The following is a 21377-nucleotide window of genomic DNA, read 5'->3' on the forward strand; positions in this document are numbered from 1 at the left end:
GAAACCCAGAATGACTGAGTGGCCACCACGCTTGAAGAATTAAAAGATTCTGGAACCTGGAAAAAAGCCCTGCTCGGACGGACACAGCTGGCGATGCTGGCCGTGATCTCAAAGCCTATTCCCCACCCAGACGCATCATTCACCCCAACAAGTCCTTTCTTATAATTTTCTTTCAAGGATCTGGATTTCAATTTTTTTTAAGATTTTATTTATTTATTCATGAGAGACACAGAGAGAGGCAGAGACACGGGCAGAGGGAGAAGCAGGGCTCCATGCAGGGAGCCCGACGCAGGACTCGATCCCGGGACCCCGGGGTCCCACCCTGGACCGAAAGCAGATGCCCAACCGCTGAGCCATCCGGGCTGCCCAAAGATCTGGATTTCTTTCTTTCTTTCCTTTTTTTTTTTTTTTTTTTTTTCCGAGGATCTGGATTTCTTAGCAAAATGCATTTGGGTAAACATTTTGGAAGACATACAATAAAGATTTAAAAAAAAAAAGACCGTGCACTATTTTTGAGCCGTTATGGGGAAAGCGCGTATAAACCAGACCTGAATGTAAATTCACTGCACGTTCTTTCTCTCGTCCCACCGCACAGTTTTCTTTTACGACGATCATGTGGAGCCCCGCACCTTGGCCAAACTAGTGCAAATCACCTGTTTGCTGATATTGTCATAGACACCGAGGAATGGTTGCACGACTCTCCCGCTCCTTGAGGAAGTCATGTCACTGCTGGTTCTTTTGCGACAATTCATTCTACACCAGAATCCCCAAGTGTGTCCCCAAAAAAAAAAAAAAGATTCTCGAGCCTACTTGTTACTCACACGCACCCAGCACCCTGTTATTTCTCACTTGGTAAACTGAGCCAAGAAAGGGGTCACACTGGCACAGAGGAAATTCTATCATTAAAAACAATGATTAAAAAGAAATGATTTAAAAAAAATGATTAGAAAAAAAAAATGCTTAGTTCAGGAAGTTCCAGCAAAGGCAAGACCTATCGGCAGACACATGTGGCCTGAATTCCCGGGCTCCACGGTCTCCTGGGGAGACAGACCTTCCCCACGAAGGCGTCCCAGCCACCCACACCGACCCCGCTCCCGCCGCCAGTGTTTGCAGAGCACCGGCGCGGGCTCGGCCTCCATCCCTCGGACTCGGGCTTTTTCTCAGCACCTGACCCTGCACTATCTGGTTCCCCTCGTTTCTCCCCCTCACATTGTTTTTTACCTTTTTTTCCCCCTTTTCTATTTATATGACACAAACGTATTCCAGGACAGATGGTGCATTAGAAGTCGGTACACACAGGCAGGCACGACGCTCGTTCCCCAAGTCCACACTCCAAGCAGAGCTAGACCCATAAACGGTGGATCGTGGCTCTGAGTGATGAGCCTTTCTCAAAAAAAATTTTTTTAATATTTTATTGACTTATTTATTGGAGAGAAACTGGGAGTGGGCGGTGGGACAGAGGGAGAGAGAGGACCCCAAGCAGACTCTGCGGGGCTCAACCCCAAGACCCGGAGGTCGGGACCCGAGCCGAGATCAGGAGTCAGCCCCCATGCGCTGCGAGCTGGGTCTCAGGCCGAGGCTGGGGGACCAGCGGCAGCTGCACTACCTGTGACCGGCCAACGGGCCCTGGCCCATGCCCCCCAAAGCAGAACACGGCAATATTTGTTTTTTTTTTTTTTTAAACTGTGGTCAAAATAATAATAATAATAATAATATGACCATGTAATGTGAGATGTATCATCGGTACCATACTTAGGGGTTCAGTTCAAGGGTGCCGGGTGCGCTCCCCAGGTCTCCGGACCTCACTGGGTGAAACCGAGACTCCACGTCCCTTCCCCGACAGCTTCCCCGCTCCCTCTCCCACCAACCCCGGGACCCACCCCTCTAGGGTGCTCCCGCCTCTAGGACCTGGGACGGGGGCCTCCTCCAGTGGATTCCCGACGTCTGTCCTCCTGCGCGGGCCGGCGTCACGCGGCGTGAGGCGTCAGGCTCACTTCTCCAGCTCGAGGGTCCGATGGCCTCCTCCCTTTTCCCGGCTGAATAGTGTTCCCTCGAGTGCAGGTGCCACGTGCGCGCATCTGCTCGTCCCCCGAGGACGGACACCTCCCCCGGCTGCTCAGACGCTGCTGCCTGGAACGTGGGTGTGCAGAGCTCGCCCAGATGCGGACCACAGTTCTGGGGGAACTTCTTGGAAACAGGAAACGGGATCGCTGGGTCATAGGATGATTCCATTTGTAATTTTCTGAGGAAACTTCATACTGGTTCCCATAGCAGTTGCCCTGTTCTGCATTTCTACCGAGAGTTCACAATTTTCTCCACATCCTAGCCGTGGAGAAATGACACTTATTATTTTGTTTTTTTTATTTGTTTTTGTTTTGTTTTGTTTTTGTTTTTTGTTGTTGTTTTTGTTGGGTTTTTTGTTTTGTTTTGTTTTTGTTGTTGTGGTTGGTTTTTTTGTTGTTGTTGTTTGTTTTTTGTTTTTGTTTTTGTTTTTTTTGGGTTTTTTTGCAGTAGCCCTCTTCACAGGTGAGAGGTTGTGGTTGCTTTTCACCTTTTTTTTTTTTTTTAAAGTATTTATTTTCTGATGGAGAGAGCATGCCCAAGCTGGGGGAGGAGCAGAGGGAGAGCCTCTTGAGCAGCCTCTCCGCTGAGCACAGAGCCTGATGCAGGGATGTGGGGCTTGAGGCCGGGCTGGATCCCCACCACCCGGGAGACCCTGACCCGAGCCGAGGCCTTTTCACCGAAACCTAATCCCCTCTCTTCTCCACGCCAGTACTCCCCCAGTTTCTGACTTGGATCGTTTTCTCCTATTTTTCTTTCTTGATTCTCTCTCTTACAGGTCACCTCTGTAAGGAAGCTTTTCGAGCCTTTATTCCAAATCTTGTGGTTACTTGGTTACGGACTCGAAAGTCAGGCCCGAGCTGCTTCTGTCCTTGCACATTCCAGCGCAGGAAGTCTGGAGGGAGGGATCCTGGCTTCATCAGCTTCGCCTGCTGCGACTGAGACCACGGGACACCGCCTTGGCTGAGGAGACGCGAGACAGTCTGGGGCAGAGCGGATTTCCTGAGTAAAGGGGACACAACCCGACCGTGCTACACCTTTCTCATGCGTTGTGCAAGAAAAAAAAAAAAAGGCATGATTATTTAAGCTTCCATTAGGCAGACATTTCCAGACAATGTAGATACATCGCCTTCCCTTAATTCCACGCACCTACTTCCAAAAGCCTGCTTGGGTATATCCACGTGGAAACGCCATCCGCACGTCAATTATGGTGACAAAAATCAAACTTCAGATACAAAGAAGCCTGTGTGTCTGTCATTTCTCGGTGCTCTCTTAACGACAGCCTCTTAGAGAAAAAGTATGGAAACGTTTAAGCGGATCAATGACGTGCGACGCGACAAACACGGCACAGCAGGTAATCGGCAGGGGCCCCTAACGGAGAGTGAGCGTTCAGACAGGTGGCTCGTCCCCATACACGGTCATTCCCGCGTCGACACCGCTGGCATCGCGGCTAAGACGGCACAGGCGACCCGACAACACGGGCCGGCCCCTCTCGGGCGTCAGCTCTGAATGCCGAGGACCCACGCTCCGCGGCTGGGCGGACACGAGGAGGCGGTGAGGGGGGCTCGGCGGCGCTCACCCGACGGCCACGCGGGCGCAGAAGCTGGGCCGGCAGCAAGGTAGCTTGCTCTCGGGGCTCTCGGGGCACACGGTGCCTCCGGCCCCCAGAAAGCCACCAGCAGCCCCCCTTACTGCGCGGCTGCCTAAGGACGAGTCGGCCTCGCTGGCAGATGGGGCTTTCCGCAGCCGCGCCGACCGAGGGGCCACCATCGGGCCCAAGTCACTAAGAGTCTGTGGCCTTGACATGTGCCTGGAGAAACTTCCAGCGGTCAGGGGCTTCCGCAGCAGACGGCCTGGGTCCTGGTGACCTCGGTGCGACCCTCGGCAAGTTGCCTGAACTTACTTCCTAGCTCCCCGACCAACCAGGCCCTGTGGCCACCCGCCCAGCCCCGCAGCCACACGCCCAGCCCCGTGGCAACCTTGAGACCCGCAGCCATCCCAGCCCCGTGGCCTCCCCAGCCCCGCGGCCACCCCAAGCTCCAAAGCCACCCCATGACCCACAGCCACCCCATGACCCGCAGGCACCCCAGCCCCATGGCTTCCCCAGCCCCGTGGCCACCCCAAGCTCCGCAGCCACCCCAAGACCTGCGGCCACATGTTCAGCCCTGCAGCCACCCCAGCCCTGCAGCCACATGCCCAGCCCTGCGGCCACCCCAGCCCCACAGCAACCCCAAGACCCACAGCTACATGCCCAGCCCCATGGCCTCCCCAGCCCCATGGCCTACCAAGCCCCATCGCCTCCCCAGCACCGTGCCCTACCAAGCCCTATGGCCACCCCGAGACCCATGGCCACCCCAAGGCCCGCAGCCACCCCAGCCCCACGGCCACCCTGAGGCCCACAGCCTCCCCAGCCAGCACATCCCAGAAGCCAGCTGCACCCAAGGCCGCCGAGCCTCAGCAGGGAGCTCAGGCCTCCAGGGAGGAGTCTTCAGAGGTGCGAACAGAGGCCCCCACACTCCCGGGTGAAACTCCCTGTGACCTCGGCGCACAGTTCCCCTCCCAGAGCCCAAAAGCCATCTTCAGGTGAATTCGAATCCAGCCCGGGGGGGGGGGGGCTGCTGTCACTAACCCGTGCAGAGGCGCTAAGGGGAGCCCCGTCTCTGCAGCCTTCCCTTGTTCTTGCGGTGCCACGGGGCTCCCCTGCGTCCTCAGAAGCTCCTCAAACCCAAGCAACCCAACCCTCCAAATTGCGAGCTCCTGCCCCGGCCCCATCACAGACCGTTCAAACCTCAGCCTTGCCAAAGCTGGAGACGAGGGGAAGCCGAAGCACAAGTTGTGCCCCAAGTGCCTGTCGCTGTGTCCAAGGGGGAGTGTCCCGGAATGGCCTTGGGGGGCAGGGGGTTCAGGGGTGTAGCCCAGGGATGGCCTTGAGGGGTAGGGGGTTTAGGAGGTGTAGCCCAGGGATGGCTTGGGGGGGCAGGGGGAGGGGGAGTGTCCCAGGATGGCCTTGGGGGGCAAGGGGGTTCAGGGGGTGTAGCCCAGGGATGGCTTTGGGGGGGCAGGGGGAGGGGGAGTGTCCAGAATGGCCTTGGGGGACAGGGGGGTTGAGGGGGTGTAGCCCAGGGATGGCTTTGGGGGGGGCAGGGGGAGGGGGAGTGTCCAGGATGGCCTTGGGGGGCAAGGGGGTTCAGGGGGTGTAGCCCAGGGATGGCCTTGCGGGGTAGGGGGTTCAGGGGGTGTAGCCCAGGGATGGCCTTGGGGGGCAGGGGGAGGGGGAGTGCCCAGGATGGGGGGCAGGGGGTTCAGGGGGTGTAGCCCAGGGATGGCCTTGGGGGGCAGGGGGAGGGGGAGTGCCCAGGATGGGGGGCAGGGGGTTCAGGGAGCCTGCACCCGCAGGTCAGCTGTGTCACGAAGCCGCGTCACCTTCCCTACGTCCTGCTTCTACACTGTACGGCCTTTTAAGCTATTTTACAAGAGGTTTAATACGACTTAGTTTCTTCATGTCATCAGTCGACGTAAAATGTACTTTTATACGTTGAATCTGACATGGCCACTACCCTTGTCGCCAGGTGGGCAGCCGTCTCACCGACACTTTTTGTATCAAACGATCCACCGTCTACCTGCCGAGTGAGACCGTGTCGGAGCCAACGATCGTGTACCCGAATCTCTCCTGGACTTGACCGTCTGTCTCATTCACGATCGGTCCTCCTAGGATCAAACCATACAGATTTGACTGCAGCAGCTTTACGTTTTGTTTGGATGCTTGCTCAGGCGAACCTTACTATTTTTTTTTCATTTTGTAGACTTATTTTTCTTTATGCCGATTCCATTTATTAAAATTTTATTTGGAATATTCCCATCTATGCTCACAGCTGAACCTATTTTTTTACGTTTTTTTTAATTTAATTTTTTTATTTTTTTATTATTTATTTTTATTCTTTTTAATAAATTTATTTTTTATTGGTGTTCAATTTGCCAACATAGAATCTTACTATTTTTAAAAATATCCTTGGCTATTGATTTAGTAAAATAGATTTTAAGATCATTTTATACAATCACCCAAATCCTTCTCCATGAGAATACTTAATGATATTTTATTGGCAACTGTATTGAATTTATAAATTGAATATAGATCAATTTCTGTTTTATGGTGATTATAATTTTTCTGACACAAGTTTTCATATTGGTAAAGATCTTATTTTATAGTCTTCAATAAGATCTTATACTTTTCTATGTCATTTATGCCGTATAAGAGGGAAGGTATTGATTTTTAAATATATTGATCTTATAACCAACCAACTTTCCAAATCATATTTGATCTTGGGCTTTCTTGATTTTTTAATCATATTAATAGAGAAATAGCTTTGCTCCTTGCCTTCCAAATTTTTATACGTAATATAATTTTCTCATTGTATTTCTACAGCCTCCAAGAAAACGTTGAATAATAATGATGAGAATTGTGAATTTGGTGTCCAGCTGAAATGATTTTAGCGCTTCATTGTTTAGAACACTTATATTAACTTATTAGGATAGATTTTTATAATATTTCTATGATGTCTATTTCTTTCTTTTATTAGCTGTAGCCACTACATTTATTAAATGCATCTTTAGCATCCATTGACAGATCCAAATGAGTTTTTTCCTTTAGTCATTAATAAAATGGAACATGTTGACAGACATACTAATATTGAACAGTTTCTGCTTTCCAGGTTATATTTTTCTGTTTCCAAGAAGATGAACTCTACTGAACGCTATTTCAATCCTAATTTGCGTACCCCTGTTTTTAATTGAAATTTGGTTATTGCTTTAAAAGAATTCATCAGATTTTGGTATTAAATCTCCTTATGTACACAGGCTGTATTCCTAGGTCAAACCTAACTGCTACCTTCCTGCTCCCTTATGCTTCCTAAAATTTCTGGGCAACACCCATCCAATTAGATTTATATAGACATGACTAAATTCCACTTTGTCGACTCAACGCCTTTAAATTAGAATCGCCCACAACCCCCCCCCCCCCCTCCGCCAACCACTCTTCCCAGTGAGAGCTCACGGTCCTTAAAAAAAGAAGTGCTCGCTGCTCAAAAATCTACAATGGTAAAATATTAAACGCCGGCCTCCAACGTCCACTTGAGGATAATGTGCAAATGGCCATTTGGAAACACGGGGTGAACCATGGTCCTCTGTGTCTGTGATTAATAAGAAGTTTCCCGGCTTTAAGGAGAGAATGGAAAGCGGCCCTACGTCTGCTTTAACTGGGAAAAAGGCAAATCCATTGTAGGTATTATTGTCTTACGTGTGTGTGTGTTTTCCACTAAGTTTTACCAGGTCTCTAAAACTCACACATTTATAGATCGCCACGTGTGAAAGTACGCCCAGGACCGCTGTGCGGACCTCCCCTAGGGGAGGATGTGGCCGCCTCTGGTCCTCACGCGAAAGGTCTTGCAAAGGAACGTGCTCTGCTCGGCGAGCGCCTCCGCTTTCTCACCCGCTGCCGGGCGGCCAGTGTCCCTCCCTGCAGACATGGGCACCGTCTAATGGGAAGTAAGGAGGCGCCCGATACGCTATCGTGGGAGCCCGAGCAAAACACCAAACTCCCACAAAGGCCCTGGACGGATGCGGGAGGGGGGTACTGTGCGCAGGGAGAGGTCAGGAGTAAGAAGGCAAAGGGAAGGACCGCGGGCACCGGATACACAACCCCGCGGGGAGGGAAGGACCGGGTGGAAATGCAAACACGGGGCAGAGCCTGATGCTGCCCCCGCGGGGACGCTGAGCGCTCAGACCCAGCAGCGGGGCACGGTTTGTGCTGACCCCGCCGGGGACCGGGTGCAGATTAACCCAAAGGCAATACACGGGAGGACTGACAGGCCGCCCGGAGGGCAAGTGCCCGTGCGGGGCCGCTGCTCCTGGCTGGGCGGCGGCGAGACGAGGCTCCTGCGGACGAGCCGGCGGGGCGGGCATCGACCCCTAAGGACACGTGTCCCCGGCGTGGAGCTCGGACACCCAGGGGACACTCGTCAAGCCGCGGACGGCGCCGGGCTACCTGCAGCCGGGGCACAAGGGCCAGGCTGAGGATCAGGGCGAGGGCGGCCCCGAGCTCAGGCCCCCCGACTCTCTCCAGCAACACGGAGGGGACAGGAGGCCCGAGCACCTCGACACGGGCCCCCAAAGCCATCTGATTGAAGTCGACACCGTTCATGATCGAGACTCAGAAAATGGGGACAGAGGGCAACTCCCGAATCCGAGAGAGGCCGGCGGTGCAGCCTGGGGTTGGGGCGGCTCAGGGTGAGCTCCCGCCCCGGGTCTGCAAACACTTGGGCACTTCCAGCCGCGCCACCCGCCGCCCACGGACGGTGCCCAGGCAAAGCTCAGGCGCACCTTGGCTGAAGAGGACACGGCACCTGCCTGACCTGGGCGACAGGCTCGTGGATTCACCGGACCCTGTGGAGTCCTCCAAAGACGCCTGGGAACCGCCACGTGGCGAACTGAGCAGGACCGCGGCACACGAGGTCCACGAGCAGGAAGCAATCGTGCTGTCTGCCGACCCGAGACCTCACAGCTGTGCCGGCAAAACGGCCTCGTACCAAAAAAAAAAAAAAAAAAAAAAAAAAAAAAAAAATGCCTTGGACTCCGCATGGAAATCCATCCCGAATACCCGAGGCTTAAAATATATTATGACCGCGCACAGCACAAATGATCTGGTCACAGATAGATTCCTGATGCAATTTAAACGCCTAAATAAATGGAACGACGCACCTGCCGTATGCACAAGTCAGCAGGCCCCGCGGCGCTCAGGTGCCCGCCCCCTCCGCGGTGACCCCGGGGCCCACACAGTCCCAGTCAAGATCCAACGGGCCTTGTGAAGAAATCGGCGAGCAATTCTCAGATTTATGTGGAAAAACGAAGGCTCTGGAATGGGCCAACAAAAACAAAAAACTGATAAAATGAACAAGACCCGGGCAGCCCCGGGGGCTCAGCGGTTTAGCGCCTGCCTTCAGCCCAGGGGGTGATCCTGGAGTCCTGGGATCGAGTCCCACGTCGGGCTCCCTGCATGGAGCCTGCTTCTCCCTCTGCCTGTGTCTCTGCCTCTCTCTCTCCATGTCTATCATGAATAAATAAACAAAATCTTAAAAAAAAAGAAAAAAGAACAAGGCCAGCAAAGATAGAGGCCTTAAATGCCCTGAGTTCAGGACTCACCATAAGGCTACGAAGCTCCCGTCGTGGTCATGAAGCTGCACACAGCGATCGACGGAACAGAACAGACCGTTGAGAAACAGACCCGTGTCTATCCGTCGACCACTGAATTCCTTTTTGTTTAATTATTTTTTTATTTTCTATTTTTTTATTTTTTATTTTTTATTTTTTTAGACCACTGAATTCCTTCTATTATTTTTTATTTTCTATTTTTTTATTTTTATTTTTTAGACCACTGAATTCCTTTTTTTATTATTTTTTTTATTTTCTAATTTTTATTTTTAATTTTTTTAGACCACTGAATTCCTTATTTATTCTTTTATTTTCTATTTTTTATTTATTTATTTTTATTTTTTTAGACCACTGAATTCCTTTTATTATTTTTTATTTTCTATTTTTTTTATTTTTTTAGACCACTGAATTCCTTGTTCTATTATTTTTTCATTTTCTATTTTTTTTATTTTATTTTTATTATTTTTTTTTAGACCACTGAATTCCTAGTCAAGGCACCGACTAAATTTAGTAAAGAAAAAGGGATTTTTTTGACAAACAGTGCTGCAATAGCTAGACATCTACGTAGGGGGGAAATAACTTTGATTCCTATCTCTTTCATAAATGTAAAGGCCAGAAGGATAAAACATTCTGAAAGAAGACACTGCGGAATATTGTCACGACCCGAGGGCATAACGATACTTGAGGGCGCGAAAAGCACTTATGAAAAGATTGAGAAACTGGACTTGCTCAGAATTTAAAGCCTCTGAGCAACAAAAGACACCATTAAGGACATTACAAGGCAAGCCGGGAGGAGCAGGGCCTGTAACACATACGTCGCTTCTGTTTTGGTAACACGTATATTCCTGAAAGCACTTATGTCCACATATATGGAAAGTTCCTATAAATTAATGATAAAATATTCTACTTTTTGGGACCCCTGGGTGACTCAGTCGGTTGAGCGTCTGCCTTTGGCTCAGGGCGTGACCCCAGGGTCCCGGGATCGAGTCCTGCATCGGGCTCCCTGCATGGAGCCTGCTTCTCCCTCTTCCTGTGTCTCTGCCTCTCTTTCTCTCTCTCTGTCTCTCATAAATAAATAAATAAATAAATAAATAAATAAATAAATAAATAAATAAATCTTAAAGAAAAAGGAAACACCATTTAAAAAAAATAAAATAAAAAATAAAAGAAAACTGTGGTATCCCTACAGCACACCACCACTCAGTATAATACCCACTCGTACATGTACAAACCTCAAAAACACGCTGAGCAAAAGACAGCAGGTGCTAGAGAACACGTATCATATGATTTTATTCACGTAAATTCCAACAAGTAAAACGAATCCATGTCATTCCATATGGAGAAGCAGTGGCCTCAGAGTATGTGGGGGAGCGACTGAGCAGGACGGGCATGAAGGAACTTTCCGGAATGATGAGCATGTTATGTTCAATGAACCGAATGCTCTACATCCGTCCGTCTTATCATCATACGTGGATTATACCTCAGTGAAATATAAATATGCTCTTTGTCAATATACCCCATTTATCAGCAGAAAGGAGGCAGAATTATTTGCGAAGGGCAGCGGCGTCTCGGAACCCTGAACCACCTCCACGTGGTGGTGACTGGAGGTGACTCCCTTTGCAAACTAAGTGACAACGGAGACCAGACTGGACCAGTGAGTGGAGAGGCCTGTGCCGTCCGCACAGAAGCAAAGGGCCGGGTGGACAGAGGCAAAAGCAAGATGTGAGCTTAACCGTTTCACAGCAGAGCACAACAGCTCTTTTTTCCAGGACTATTAGCTGGACGCTTCACGAAACGTATTCGGGGGCAGCCCGGGGGGCTCAATGGTTGAGCGTCTGCCTCCGGCCCAGGGCGTGACCCCAGGGTCCCGAGATCGAGTCCCACATCAGGTTCCCTGCATGGAGCCTGCTCTTCCCTCTGCCTGTGTCTCTGCCTGTCTCTCTGTCTCTCATGAATAAATAAATAAAATCTTTACTTCTGGGCAGCCCAGGGGGCTCAGCGGTTTAGCGCCACCTTCAGTCCAGGCCGTGACCCCGGGATCCTGGATTCGAGTCTCACATCGGTCTCCCTGCATGGAGCCTGCTTCTCCCTCTGCCTGGGTCTCTGCCTCTCTCATGAATAAATAAATAAAATACTTAAAAAAAAAGGGAAATCCAGTGTTGACAGGTACGCCAATGAGCACGAAATGGCAAGGTAACACATTTGTGTGACTGATGAATTCCAAGTAATGATAAATTCGACAGGAAAGGGCAAGCAACCCAGTCATCTGGCTCAACTAATTAGCATTCAGTCGGTAGAAAATCTCATTGTTCTGGGTCAGCCTAACATGATCGACGATTTGCTGGGACCAAATATTCAAGCTACTTTTAAATACGTGCACGTAATTTCATCAGTTCTCTAAGACGCGCACACACAGTCCCATTTCTTAGGCCTTTAAAGTACTGCGGTCCTAGACGTCTTGAGGTTGTTAAGTGCTCAGCACTTGAAAACCACTTCCTGCCTCCCCGTCCCCCTCCCCCAGCCCCAGAGACAAACCTTAATAAGCGAGAGAACAAGTGCCAGGATAAGGACTGTGCGTCCCGGGAACCAGGAGCATATGGATAAGCTGCGGTGCTGTCTGCACTCCCGTCGCCAGAGCCGTCAGCTATTCTGAGGAGGTTGTGCCTCAATTAACAGCTCCTCGTGGACGGCAGCTGGCGCCTTTCTTAATCAGGGTCAGATCCCGGGTCTTATTTCACAGCAGGGGATCCAGTTCACTCAATACTTCCCTGTGAGGACGCCTCTGATCAAGGAAGGAAGTCTCCAGAAGACCTTACCTATTCAGCCTCCAGACCGGACGCCAACAACAGGCCCAACTGGGGAGCGAGCTGGTTCTCTATCCCGAGAGCATTACGGTCCAGGCACATTTTAAAGGAGGGAGAGCAAAGGGGGTTGAGACCCCGTAGGGGTTGAACGTTCCTGACTCCGATGTTTCGGGGGACTTGGTGCATCAAGAGCATAGGGGAGGCATGGGTCTCCGCAGCGCACGGCCGCCTGCCCATCTGCCCATCGTTGTGACCTTTCTCTGCTGGCTCCTCCCCGGCAGCTTCATCTCCTTCTCCTCCTCCTCCTCCTCCTCCTCCTCCTCCTCCTCCTCCTCCGCCGCCGCTGCCGCCATCTACTGGACCCATAACCTATCTGAGGTCGTGCTGTCTCCCCCAGGCTGGGCACGCGGGATTCCCTGCGCCCAGCAGCCTGGCTTCGGCAGGAGCTCTGCGGGCACCTGAAGGCCCCCCTGCCTGCAGTGTCCCCGGGCCTGTGCCTCGCCAGTGATCCTCACCAGCCTCCCTGCCCGGGAAACACACGATTCCCGGGGACCCGAGGGCTTCACAGGAGGCGGCCCCTCTTAGGTCATCCCCTCCCGGCACCGACCCAACAGCATTCCATTCTGTCCAGGAATCTTGAGAGCGGCCTCTAGAGATAGTGCCCGGGCACCTGACCATCTAGCCGGGAGGTCCAAAGGCCTTGGGGTCTGCACGTGACCTCCACGCCGATTATACACAGGGTGCCCGGTACCCCTTGTGGCACCCTCTGTTTGCCCTGGTGCCAGGAACAGCTTCAGGAGGACAGAGGGAGAGTGCATGCACGGATTCACTGTTTTAGAATGATCGCACATCCAGAAAGTCCTGAACATTATATAAGGCTAACCTCTTCCACAGCGGGCCTCCTTCCGCAACTCTTTAAAACAGCTATATGTCGGCAAATTGAACTCCGATAAAAATAAAAAATAAAATAATAAAATAAAATAATAATATAAAATAAAATAAAATAAAATAAAATAAAATAAAATAAAATAAAAATAAAATAAAATAAAATAAAATAAAATAAAATAAAATAAAATAAAACAACAACAGAAACATAAGCCAAGAGATCAAGCCAGGCTCCTCGAAAAACAGAAAAACCTGTCCTGAAATAAAGCAAAATAAAATAATAAAATAAAATAAAATAAATAAGATAAATACAATACAATACAATACAATACAATAAAACAACAGAAACATAAGCCAAGACATCAAGCCAGGCTCCTCGAAAAACAGAAAAACCTGTCCTAAAATAAAATAAAATAAATAAAATAAAATAAAATAAATAAAATAAAATGAAATAAAAAACAGAAACATAAGCCAAGAGATCAAGCCAGGCTCCTCAAAAAACAGAAAACCCTGTCCTAAAATAAAATAAAATAAAATAAAATAAAATAAAATAATAAAAAAATAAAATAAAATAAAATAATAAAAAAATAAAATAAAATAAAATAAATAATAAAATAAAATAAACAACAGAAACATAAGCCAAGAGATCAAGCCAGGCTCCTTGAAAAACAGAAAAACCTGTCCCGAAAGCTTTAGCTCCTAAGCGACTGCCCATCTGGCAGCAGAGCAAATGAACGGGGTGGGCGTGGGGGCTGGGACGCGGGTCCTGAGCAAGCTGCCAACGTCGCACACACCGTCTTTGAGCAACGCCCCTCGGAGTCACACCCAATGACGTGGAAAAGCAGAAGTCCTTCCCACCTCTGCCCTCCAGAAAAGGAATAAGTGCAAGTACTTACGGTGTCATGCGCCTTGTCCTTGACATCATAGACCGTCAGCTTTATCTTGGTCTCCTCATAGATGGGATACTCGGACGGGAAGGTGACCCCAGTCAGAAACAGCGGGTCTCTTGTTCCCTGCAACGGCACAAGCAGACAGCTTGGGTCCCCGACGGCGGCGACTGCAGGGGGCACACGGGCCGCAGGACGCGTGTGCATGTGTGTGCATGTGTGTGCGCGTGCTTTTCTAGGGACGGGTTCTATAGCAGGAGAGGCCTCAACCGCCGAGTGATGCTCACCGGCCACGGCGAGGCCCGGGGCCCCAGACATGGACCGGGCATCGGCCCCAGGTCAGAGCCGCTGGCGGCCGAGAAACACGTCCCTTTCCTCACGTGCAGAAGCTGCCCTTCGGGTCGGCGCCAGGCGCTCACTATACGTTTAAGGGACATGAGTGGACCCGCAAATAATGTCAGGTATTGGCCACCAGATTAAAAGGAGGCTGCTTTGGGATCCCTGGGTGGCTCAGCAGTTTAGCGCCTGCCTTTGGCCCAAGGCCCAATCCCAGGGTCCCGGGTTCGAGTCCCGCATCAGGCTTCCGGCATGGAGCCTGCTTCTCCTTCTGCCTGTGTCTCTGCGTCTCTCTCTGTGACTATCATAAATAAATAAATAAATAAATCTTTTTTAAAAAATAAATAAATAAAATGAGGCTGTTTTCCCATAAAGTGCCATTTGCCCCCTTTCTGTAATGACTCGCTGGAAAGCCAAGCTCTCATGATGTCCATCTGCCTTCGGCCGTGCAGCCGTTGGTTTTTCTCAGACCCGTCTGGAAACTAAGGAAAGAAGCTAAAGATGAGGGCTCGGGGCTGGGGAACCCCCAGCTCAGGATGCTGCGCGGGACCTTCAAGGCCTGTGGGTCCGTCTGTAGAGAGCTGACATCCGACATGGAGCTCTGCGCCCCTAAATACGCATATGGCCAACTGGCCTGGGATGCCCGCCGGGTGGGCAGGTGGCGGCTGCGAGCCCCCGAAGGTCTGAAGGTCCGAAGGTCCGAGCTCCTCCCGGGCCCCCGCTCTCCCTCCTTTCCTCCTTTCGTGCAACAAACGCTGAAACTTTTGTTCAGTTCTGTGTTACACACTTCGGAGAAAGACGGTCAGCGGAACAGCCCAGGCAGCTGTGTATGTTCACACACAAACATCGGAAGTGTGTCTGAATCATTTAAGCTTTGGCAATGTTTTTGGAATAATTAAACCAGAGCAATACTTGCTTTTTTTTTTTTTTTTTTTGTAGAAATGAACAGTTTTACAACTCTGGTCAACTTTTCAGCATCTGAACGAGACAACTCTGGTTAATTGGGCTGCAGCACTGCCTGTGGACCCTGGAGCCTGAGCCTAACGTTTCCAGGGGGCGGCCTCGGGGCTCCCTGCAGGCTCTGGGCCATTTGCAGGGGAGCAAGAGTGGAGCCCGGTGGGGATCAGTATTGAGCCTGGCGGGCGGTGCAGGGCAGCTACTCGCCGGGCAGAGGAGCTCCTCCTCCAAGACAGACAGACGGAAAAGAAAAAAAAAAGACTGAGGGACGTGCATGTAGGGCCTGGGGAGCTGGGGAGGCACGAATGCACTTTGTGAAGTCCCAGGGGTTGCAGGGTGTCCCGTGCACGAAGTCCCCGAAGTCTGTGTGGTGAGAAGAAAAATAATCAAAAGGGAAACGCTTCCTCTTTTGAATCTGGTCCAACACGATAACACGCTTCCTCCCGGCACGTTCTGGTGTGTTCATGACAGTCACTGTAAATAGGAAATCTGTCGTCTGGGGGTGGTGTCCGCACCCCTCAGCTCGAGGCATCCCGGTCTCTCAGAGTCACCGTCACCGTCCAGCTTTCTTTGAAAAACAAGGCACTTAAGGCACAGAGAGAGCAGAGGAAGGAGGGTCCCGCGGGCAGGCCCAGGGCAGGGGCAGAACCAGCAGCGGGGAGCAGCTCCCTCCTCTGGGGGGGGGGGGGTCGGGGACAGGTCCTGAGTCTGTCTCAGTGCTCCCAGGTCGGCCTTCGCCCTTTTGAGGGTGTTTCTCTCTCTCTCTCTCTCTCTCTCTGCTCATGCTCTGTTTAAGGGTTCAGAGTGGGACTTTTTTTTCCTTCTTTGCTAAAGAAAAGTAAAGTGTGTTGTCAGCGGGGCAGGCTGCTGCGGGCGGGGGCCGGGCCCTGTCACCCGAGGATGCTGCAGCGGAGCAGCGCAGGTGGGCGCCCCCCGCGCAGGGGACACGCGCTGCGGCCTCCAGGCCGGGGAGGGGGCGGGGCCCTCGGGGTCTGCACGGGGGGTGCAGGGGAGGGGGGGGAGGGGGCAGGCAGGCAGGGGAGGGAGGGAGCGAGCGGGAGCGGGAGCGGGAGGCGCAGGGCGGGCTGCGGAGGGAGCGGAGGGGAGGGGAGGGGAGGGGAGCAGGGCAGGGGCAGGGCAGGGGCAGGGCGGGCTGCAGGGCAGGGCAGGGCGGGGGCGGGGGCGCACTCACCTCCACGACCTCGGTGCTCGCGTACCGCGTGGGGCCGGGCGCGGCGGGCTGGGCCACGGAGACCTGCACCAGCGTGTTGGGCTCGCGGGGGCGGCGGCCGCGGTCGCGCGCGGGGCGGGTCAGGCCTCTGCAGGCTGCGCGGGAGAGAGGAGCGGCGTGACCCGGGCGCCCGGCGGCGGGAGGGGCGGGGCGGGGCGGGAGGGGCGGGCAGGGGAGGGGCGGGGCGGGCGGGGCGGGCGGGGCGGCTCCTCCCCCAGGGCGCCGGGAACCACCTGCCCGGGCCGCGCCGCACCCGCCGCCCGACAGGAGGCGCAGGTGACCCCGACCCCGGGGCGCGGGGCCTGCAGGGTGCGGGGTCAGGCGGGGGCTCCCCCGGGGTGCGGGGCTCCCGCAGGGTCAGGATGGGGACCCCAGGCCTCCCTCCAATGCAAGGCCTCCCCTTGGGGCTCCAGGCTCCTGCAACAAGGGCTCAGCACCAGGGGCCCGTGAATGGTCTCTCCTCCGCGGGTCACCCCTACAGTTTGGGGCGTCAGGACCCTAAACATGATCCTTTCTGCAGGTCCACCTCCCCCCAGTGTTTGCCTGCTGGCTTGGCCCCCTGCATTGCACGGCCCAGCATGATGCAGTGTCCTCCAGGCTCTGCAGGTGCAGGCAGCCCAGGCGGGTGCAGGGTGCGCCTGGGGACTGGGAGGCCCCCTGGACCGAGGTCCCCACAACACTGTGCTGGGCTCCGTGCTGCTGCGGGAATGGACAGTGGCCCTGCGTGCACTTGAGCCACAGCCTGTGCTGCAGGATCCCAGGGCCTTCATCCCCGGACAGAGGCACCAGGCTTCACCCCGAAACTGGAAAGACAAGGAAGTCCTACACGTGACCATCACCTTTCTGCAGTTTACAGGTCGCCTCACCTAGAGGCCCAGAAGGGGACGCAGGAAAACGCAGGCGCTGCGGCATGGAGCTGGCCCGGGTCCTGCCTGGTGGTGGTCCCGCAGCGCTGCACACGCTTTCCCCTCTTGCACCTCCTCGGCTCTGCTGCACACCCTGAGGTCCTCTGACTCCTGCACCTACGTGTCTGGTATTTCCTTAGACCACCTCTGTTTAGTCACCTCTGTCGACACAGCAGAGCCTAAGAAGGCCCGAGCGGAAGCAGTCAAAGGGACACTAGCCAACACCCCTCCGGGTCTCTGAGGCACTTTGCTAATTATCTTCTGGTTTCTCAAAACAGAACTTCGAATCATTATTTTGCTTTTACATATGAAGGGCCGCAGCCTTAGAAAGGTTAAGCACTTGGAGCTCCGTGCCTGGAACCCTGGACCGTGCACCTCTCCCTGCAGGCTGCGTGCTGAACCCCCAGTGCCACGGCCCCTCCTTGGAGAACCCACTGCCACGAGGCTTTTTTGTCTGACCCAGAGATCTACAGTTTTAGGAAATACCGATACCAAGTTTCAAAGTCAACATCTCTCCGGAAGGGGGAAAAAGCAGCTAGACTGAGCCGTCGCTGGTGCCTTTGATCGTCTCCTCGACTCGCCTTACAAATGTGTGAGCTTCGCCGTTCGTCTGTCTGCTCGGGTATCGGGTATCGGCTCAGGGCCACGGCTTTGTCTCCACTCGCGGACACTGCCTGCACCTCCTTGGACTTTCGAGCCGGAGTTGATGTGCTTCAAGCCCACGCATGTCGCCCTCTTCCTGGCGTAGCCCCATCTCCACCTGATGAGCTTGTGCTCAAAATAAGTTACTGCTCTTTTAGATTCTTATCAGGCTTGACTGTGGGCTGTGGTTGTTTCCCAGAAATGAGCAGCTATTCTCCATTTTATCAGTGAAACTCTCAGACTTACTCCTTTTTTTTTAAGATTTTATTTATTTATTCATGAGAGACACACAGAGGCAGAGACCCAGGCAGAAGGAGAAGCAGGCTCCACGCAGGGAGCCCGACGCGGGACTCGATCCCGGGACCCCAGGGTCAGGCCCTGGGCCAAAGGCAGGTACTAAACCACTAAGCCACCCGGGCTGCTGTCAGACTTACTCCCAGTAAAAACAGAAAATCAAAAAAAATAAATAAATAAAAAATAAAGTAAAATAAAATAAAAAATAAAAACAGAAAATCTTCCTTCACCTGAAGTGTTCTGTCCAACCCAGTGTGCACATAACCCAAGACTGAAGAAGTAAACACAGCAATGGTGGCGCTTCGTACCTCTCTATATTCCGCATCTAAAAGCAGGCACAGAGCGCAAAAGGGGCGCTTGTGTCCTGGGCAGCACCAGGCTCTCTCCGTCCCGGCAGCCGGAGAGGTTCCCGTCCCCAGTGCTCATGCAGGAACGCAGCAGGCAAGACCCGAGAGCATTCAGAACTCCGGGGCTCTAGGCCTACTTTCCTCCCTTCTCAGTCTTGCGACACCAAGTCGCAGGGTCCCGGACACTCCGTTTCTTCCTCTGTCTCCCTCTCTCCGGTGGACTTAAGAAACGCTTTAGCCCCTGTTTGTCGACGGCTTTTCTATGTAAAGTTCACCCCCGTCGTTATATGAACATCCGCCAGTGTCCATATCAGCATTTGCCAGTATTTAGCGTTTCATTACTCGGCAAGATGCTTTTCTTTGGCTCAGTCATATTCCGATCGCTCCTTCCCCTTCAACGCTGTCCCCAAGGCCAGCCAGCGCCCGGTCATCGCGTTCCGTGCAGCGAAGCCCACACGCGCCATGGATCCGTATGTACCGAAGCTGTCCCACGGGGCGCGGTGCACGAGGAGCGGCTGGGTGGCCGCATGGACATGTTGCTCGTGCGATCGCCATCAAGTCTAACCTGCACGGGAATCGGCCAATAAAGGGGCCTGAAAACTACTTCTCAGTCTTCATTAATGACCTGAACAAAACTCTGCTCTGTCCCAAGGGCCTTCCTCACCTCATAAGACTAAAAGAGTGCTTGGGGTTTTGCTTCTGTTGTTTTATGCATTTTAAGAGTTTCTTGAATTTAATGGGTAGTTAATAAGTGCCTCTCTGACATCATTCATATATATGATATATATTAGTATATAGTATATATTCTACAATATATTAATATTTTATATAATTTATATTTTAATATTAATATATTAATATTTTATATAATATATATTAATATTATATAATGTTAGTGGGTAGTTAATAAGTGCTTTTCTGGCATCATTCATATAAATAAATATATAAAATATATTTTATATATAATATCTATTAATTATAATATTAATAATATTAATATATACAGTATATTAATATTTTATATAATTTATAGTTTAATATTAATATTAATTAATATTAATATTATATAATGTTAGTGGGTAGTTAATAAGTGCTTTTCTGGCATCATTCATATAAATAAATATATAAAATATATTTTATATACAATATCTATTAATCATAATATTAATAATATTAATATATACAGTATATTAATATTTTATATAATTTATAGTTTAATATTAATATTAATTAATATTAATGTTGATATAATTTATATTATATTAATTTTATGTAATATGTTATATATAATATAATATTAATGGGTAGTTAATAAGTGCCTCTCTGACATCATTCATATATATAAAATATATATGTTATATATATTAATTATAATATTAATATGTTATATTAATATTTTGTGTAATTTGTATTTTAATATTGATATATTAATATTGATATTTTATATAATATGTTAGTATTATGAATCATTTTATATATTATATATAATATGATAATATATTATATTAATATGTGATTACTATTAATATATAATAATATATAATATTGATATAATATAATATTAATGGGTAGTTAATAAGCGCCTCTCTGACATCATTCATATATATATATTTTTATATACATATATATAATTTTCATTGCTGCCTTTTTACTGGTTTTGTTTTAGATGGAGCTATTTAAAAGTATTCCCAAAGTCCAGAAGAGTGCAAATATATAAGATGCCCATAGGTTGGGATTCAAATGTGTTGTGTCCACTAAATAGACTGTTTTGTTTTTTAGAGAAAAGGGAAAAAAATGGGACACCTGGGTGGCTCAGTGGTTAAGCATCTGCCTTTAGCTCAGGGCAGTTCCCCAGGGTCCTGGGCTTGGGCTCCCCGCAGGGAGCCTGCTTCTCCCTCTGCCTGTGTCTCTGCCTCTCTTTCTCTGTCTCTCATCAATAAATGAATAGATCTTTTTTTTTAAAAAAAAAAAAAAAAAGGGGGGGGGAATAAAAATATAGAAGGAGTATTTTTTTGGAAGAAGCTATAATTTGAAACTTGTATTTAAAAAAATAAAAAAGGCTTGAGCTACTTTTTTTTTTTCTGTTAACTTTTCTAGAGTAACTAGCAACACGAGGGTTCACTTTTTATTGCCAGCGCTTTGAACAAGACGCCGACCAGCATCCCCCGCTCAGATCTATACAAGAGCCAGGTAGCTCTCACTCTATGGAAGGGAATCCTCACTCCAAGTGTAAGGATAAAAATATGTGGAGGGGATCCCTGGGTGGCCCAGCGGTTTAGCGCTGGCCTTTGGCCCAGGGCGTGATCCTGGAGACCCGGGATCGAGTCCCACGTCGGGCTCCCAGTGCATGGAGCCTGCTTCTCCCTCTGCCTGTGTCTCTGCCTCTCTCTCTCTCTCTCTCTCTCTCTCTCTCTGACTGTCATAAATAAATGAAAATTTAAAAAAATACATGGAGCTTCAATATCTTGGGGGAGGCATAGAGGCTGAGCAAACTGTGTTAATAGAGGGGACCTCTCTTCGAATCCATTGTCCAAAGAAATGAAACCCAACCGTGGCTTGATTGGAGGATTTGTCCGGGGCTTGAAATACCAACCCCCGTAAAGGCTGAAGTTGTAAGAACCACACAACAGACGTCTGTGACTAGACTTGGCCTGAGGACCAGAAGTTTCTGACCTCTGCTCTACATGCCCGAAGCTACTACTTGGAGTCTTAGGGAGATAGCACAGATCGCCTATCGCTCCTGTAGTTCTGGTATACGAGGGTCCAGGAGCTAGGGGCGGGGTCTTCGCAGTTCTTGTTAAGTTACATATTCTCCCTACCCAGAA

The 21377-nt window shown here is 50.5% G+C and overlaps 1 protein-coding gene across 6 annotated transcripts in view; it reads right to left on the reverse strand.

Annotated features, from left to right (window-relative positions):
- Positions 1 to 21377, reverse strand: part of INPP4B (inositol polyphosphate-4-phosphatase type II B) — a 707856-nt gene that overhangs the window by 299678 nt on the left and 386801 nt on the right. For 5 of the 6 annotated variants that reach the window (XM_041758016.1, XM_041758014.1, XM_041758011.1 and 2 more), the window contains 2 exons: positions 16326 to 16459; positions 13850 to 13966 (listed from right to left, as the gene is read on the reverse strand). In XM_041758016.1, the coding sequence (XP_041613950.1) occupies positions 13850 to 13966; positions 16326 to 16459 (251 nt within the window). Of the gene's footprint in view, positions 1 to 13849; positions 13967 to 16325; positions 16485 to 21377 lie in introns of those variants that run through there. The other variant, XM_041758018.1, reaches the window with a different exon arrangement.

This window comes from Vulpes lagopus, chromosome 6 (genome assembly GCF_018345385.1).
Source record: "Vulpes lagopus strain Blue_001 chromosome 6, ASM1834538v1, whole genome shotgun sequence".
NCBI classification, from domain to species: domain Eukaryota; kingdom Metazoa; phylum Chordata; class Mammalia; order Carnivora; family Canidae; genus Vulpes; species Vulpes lagopus.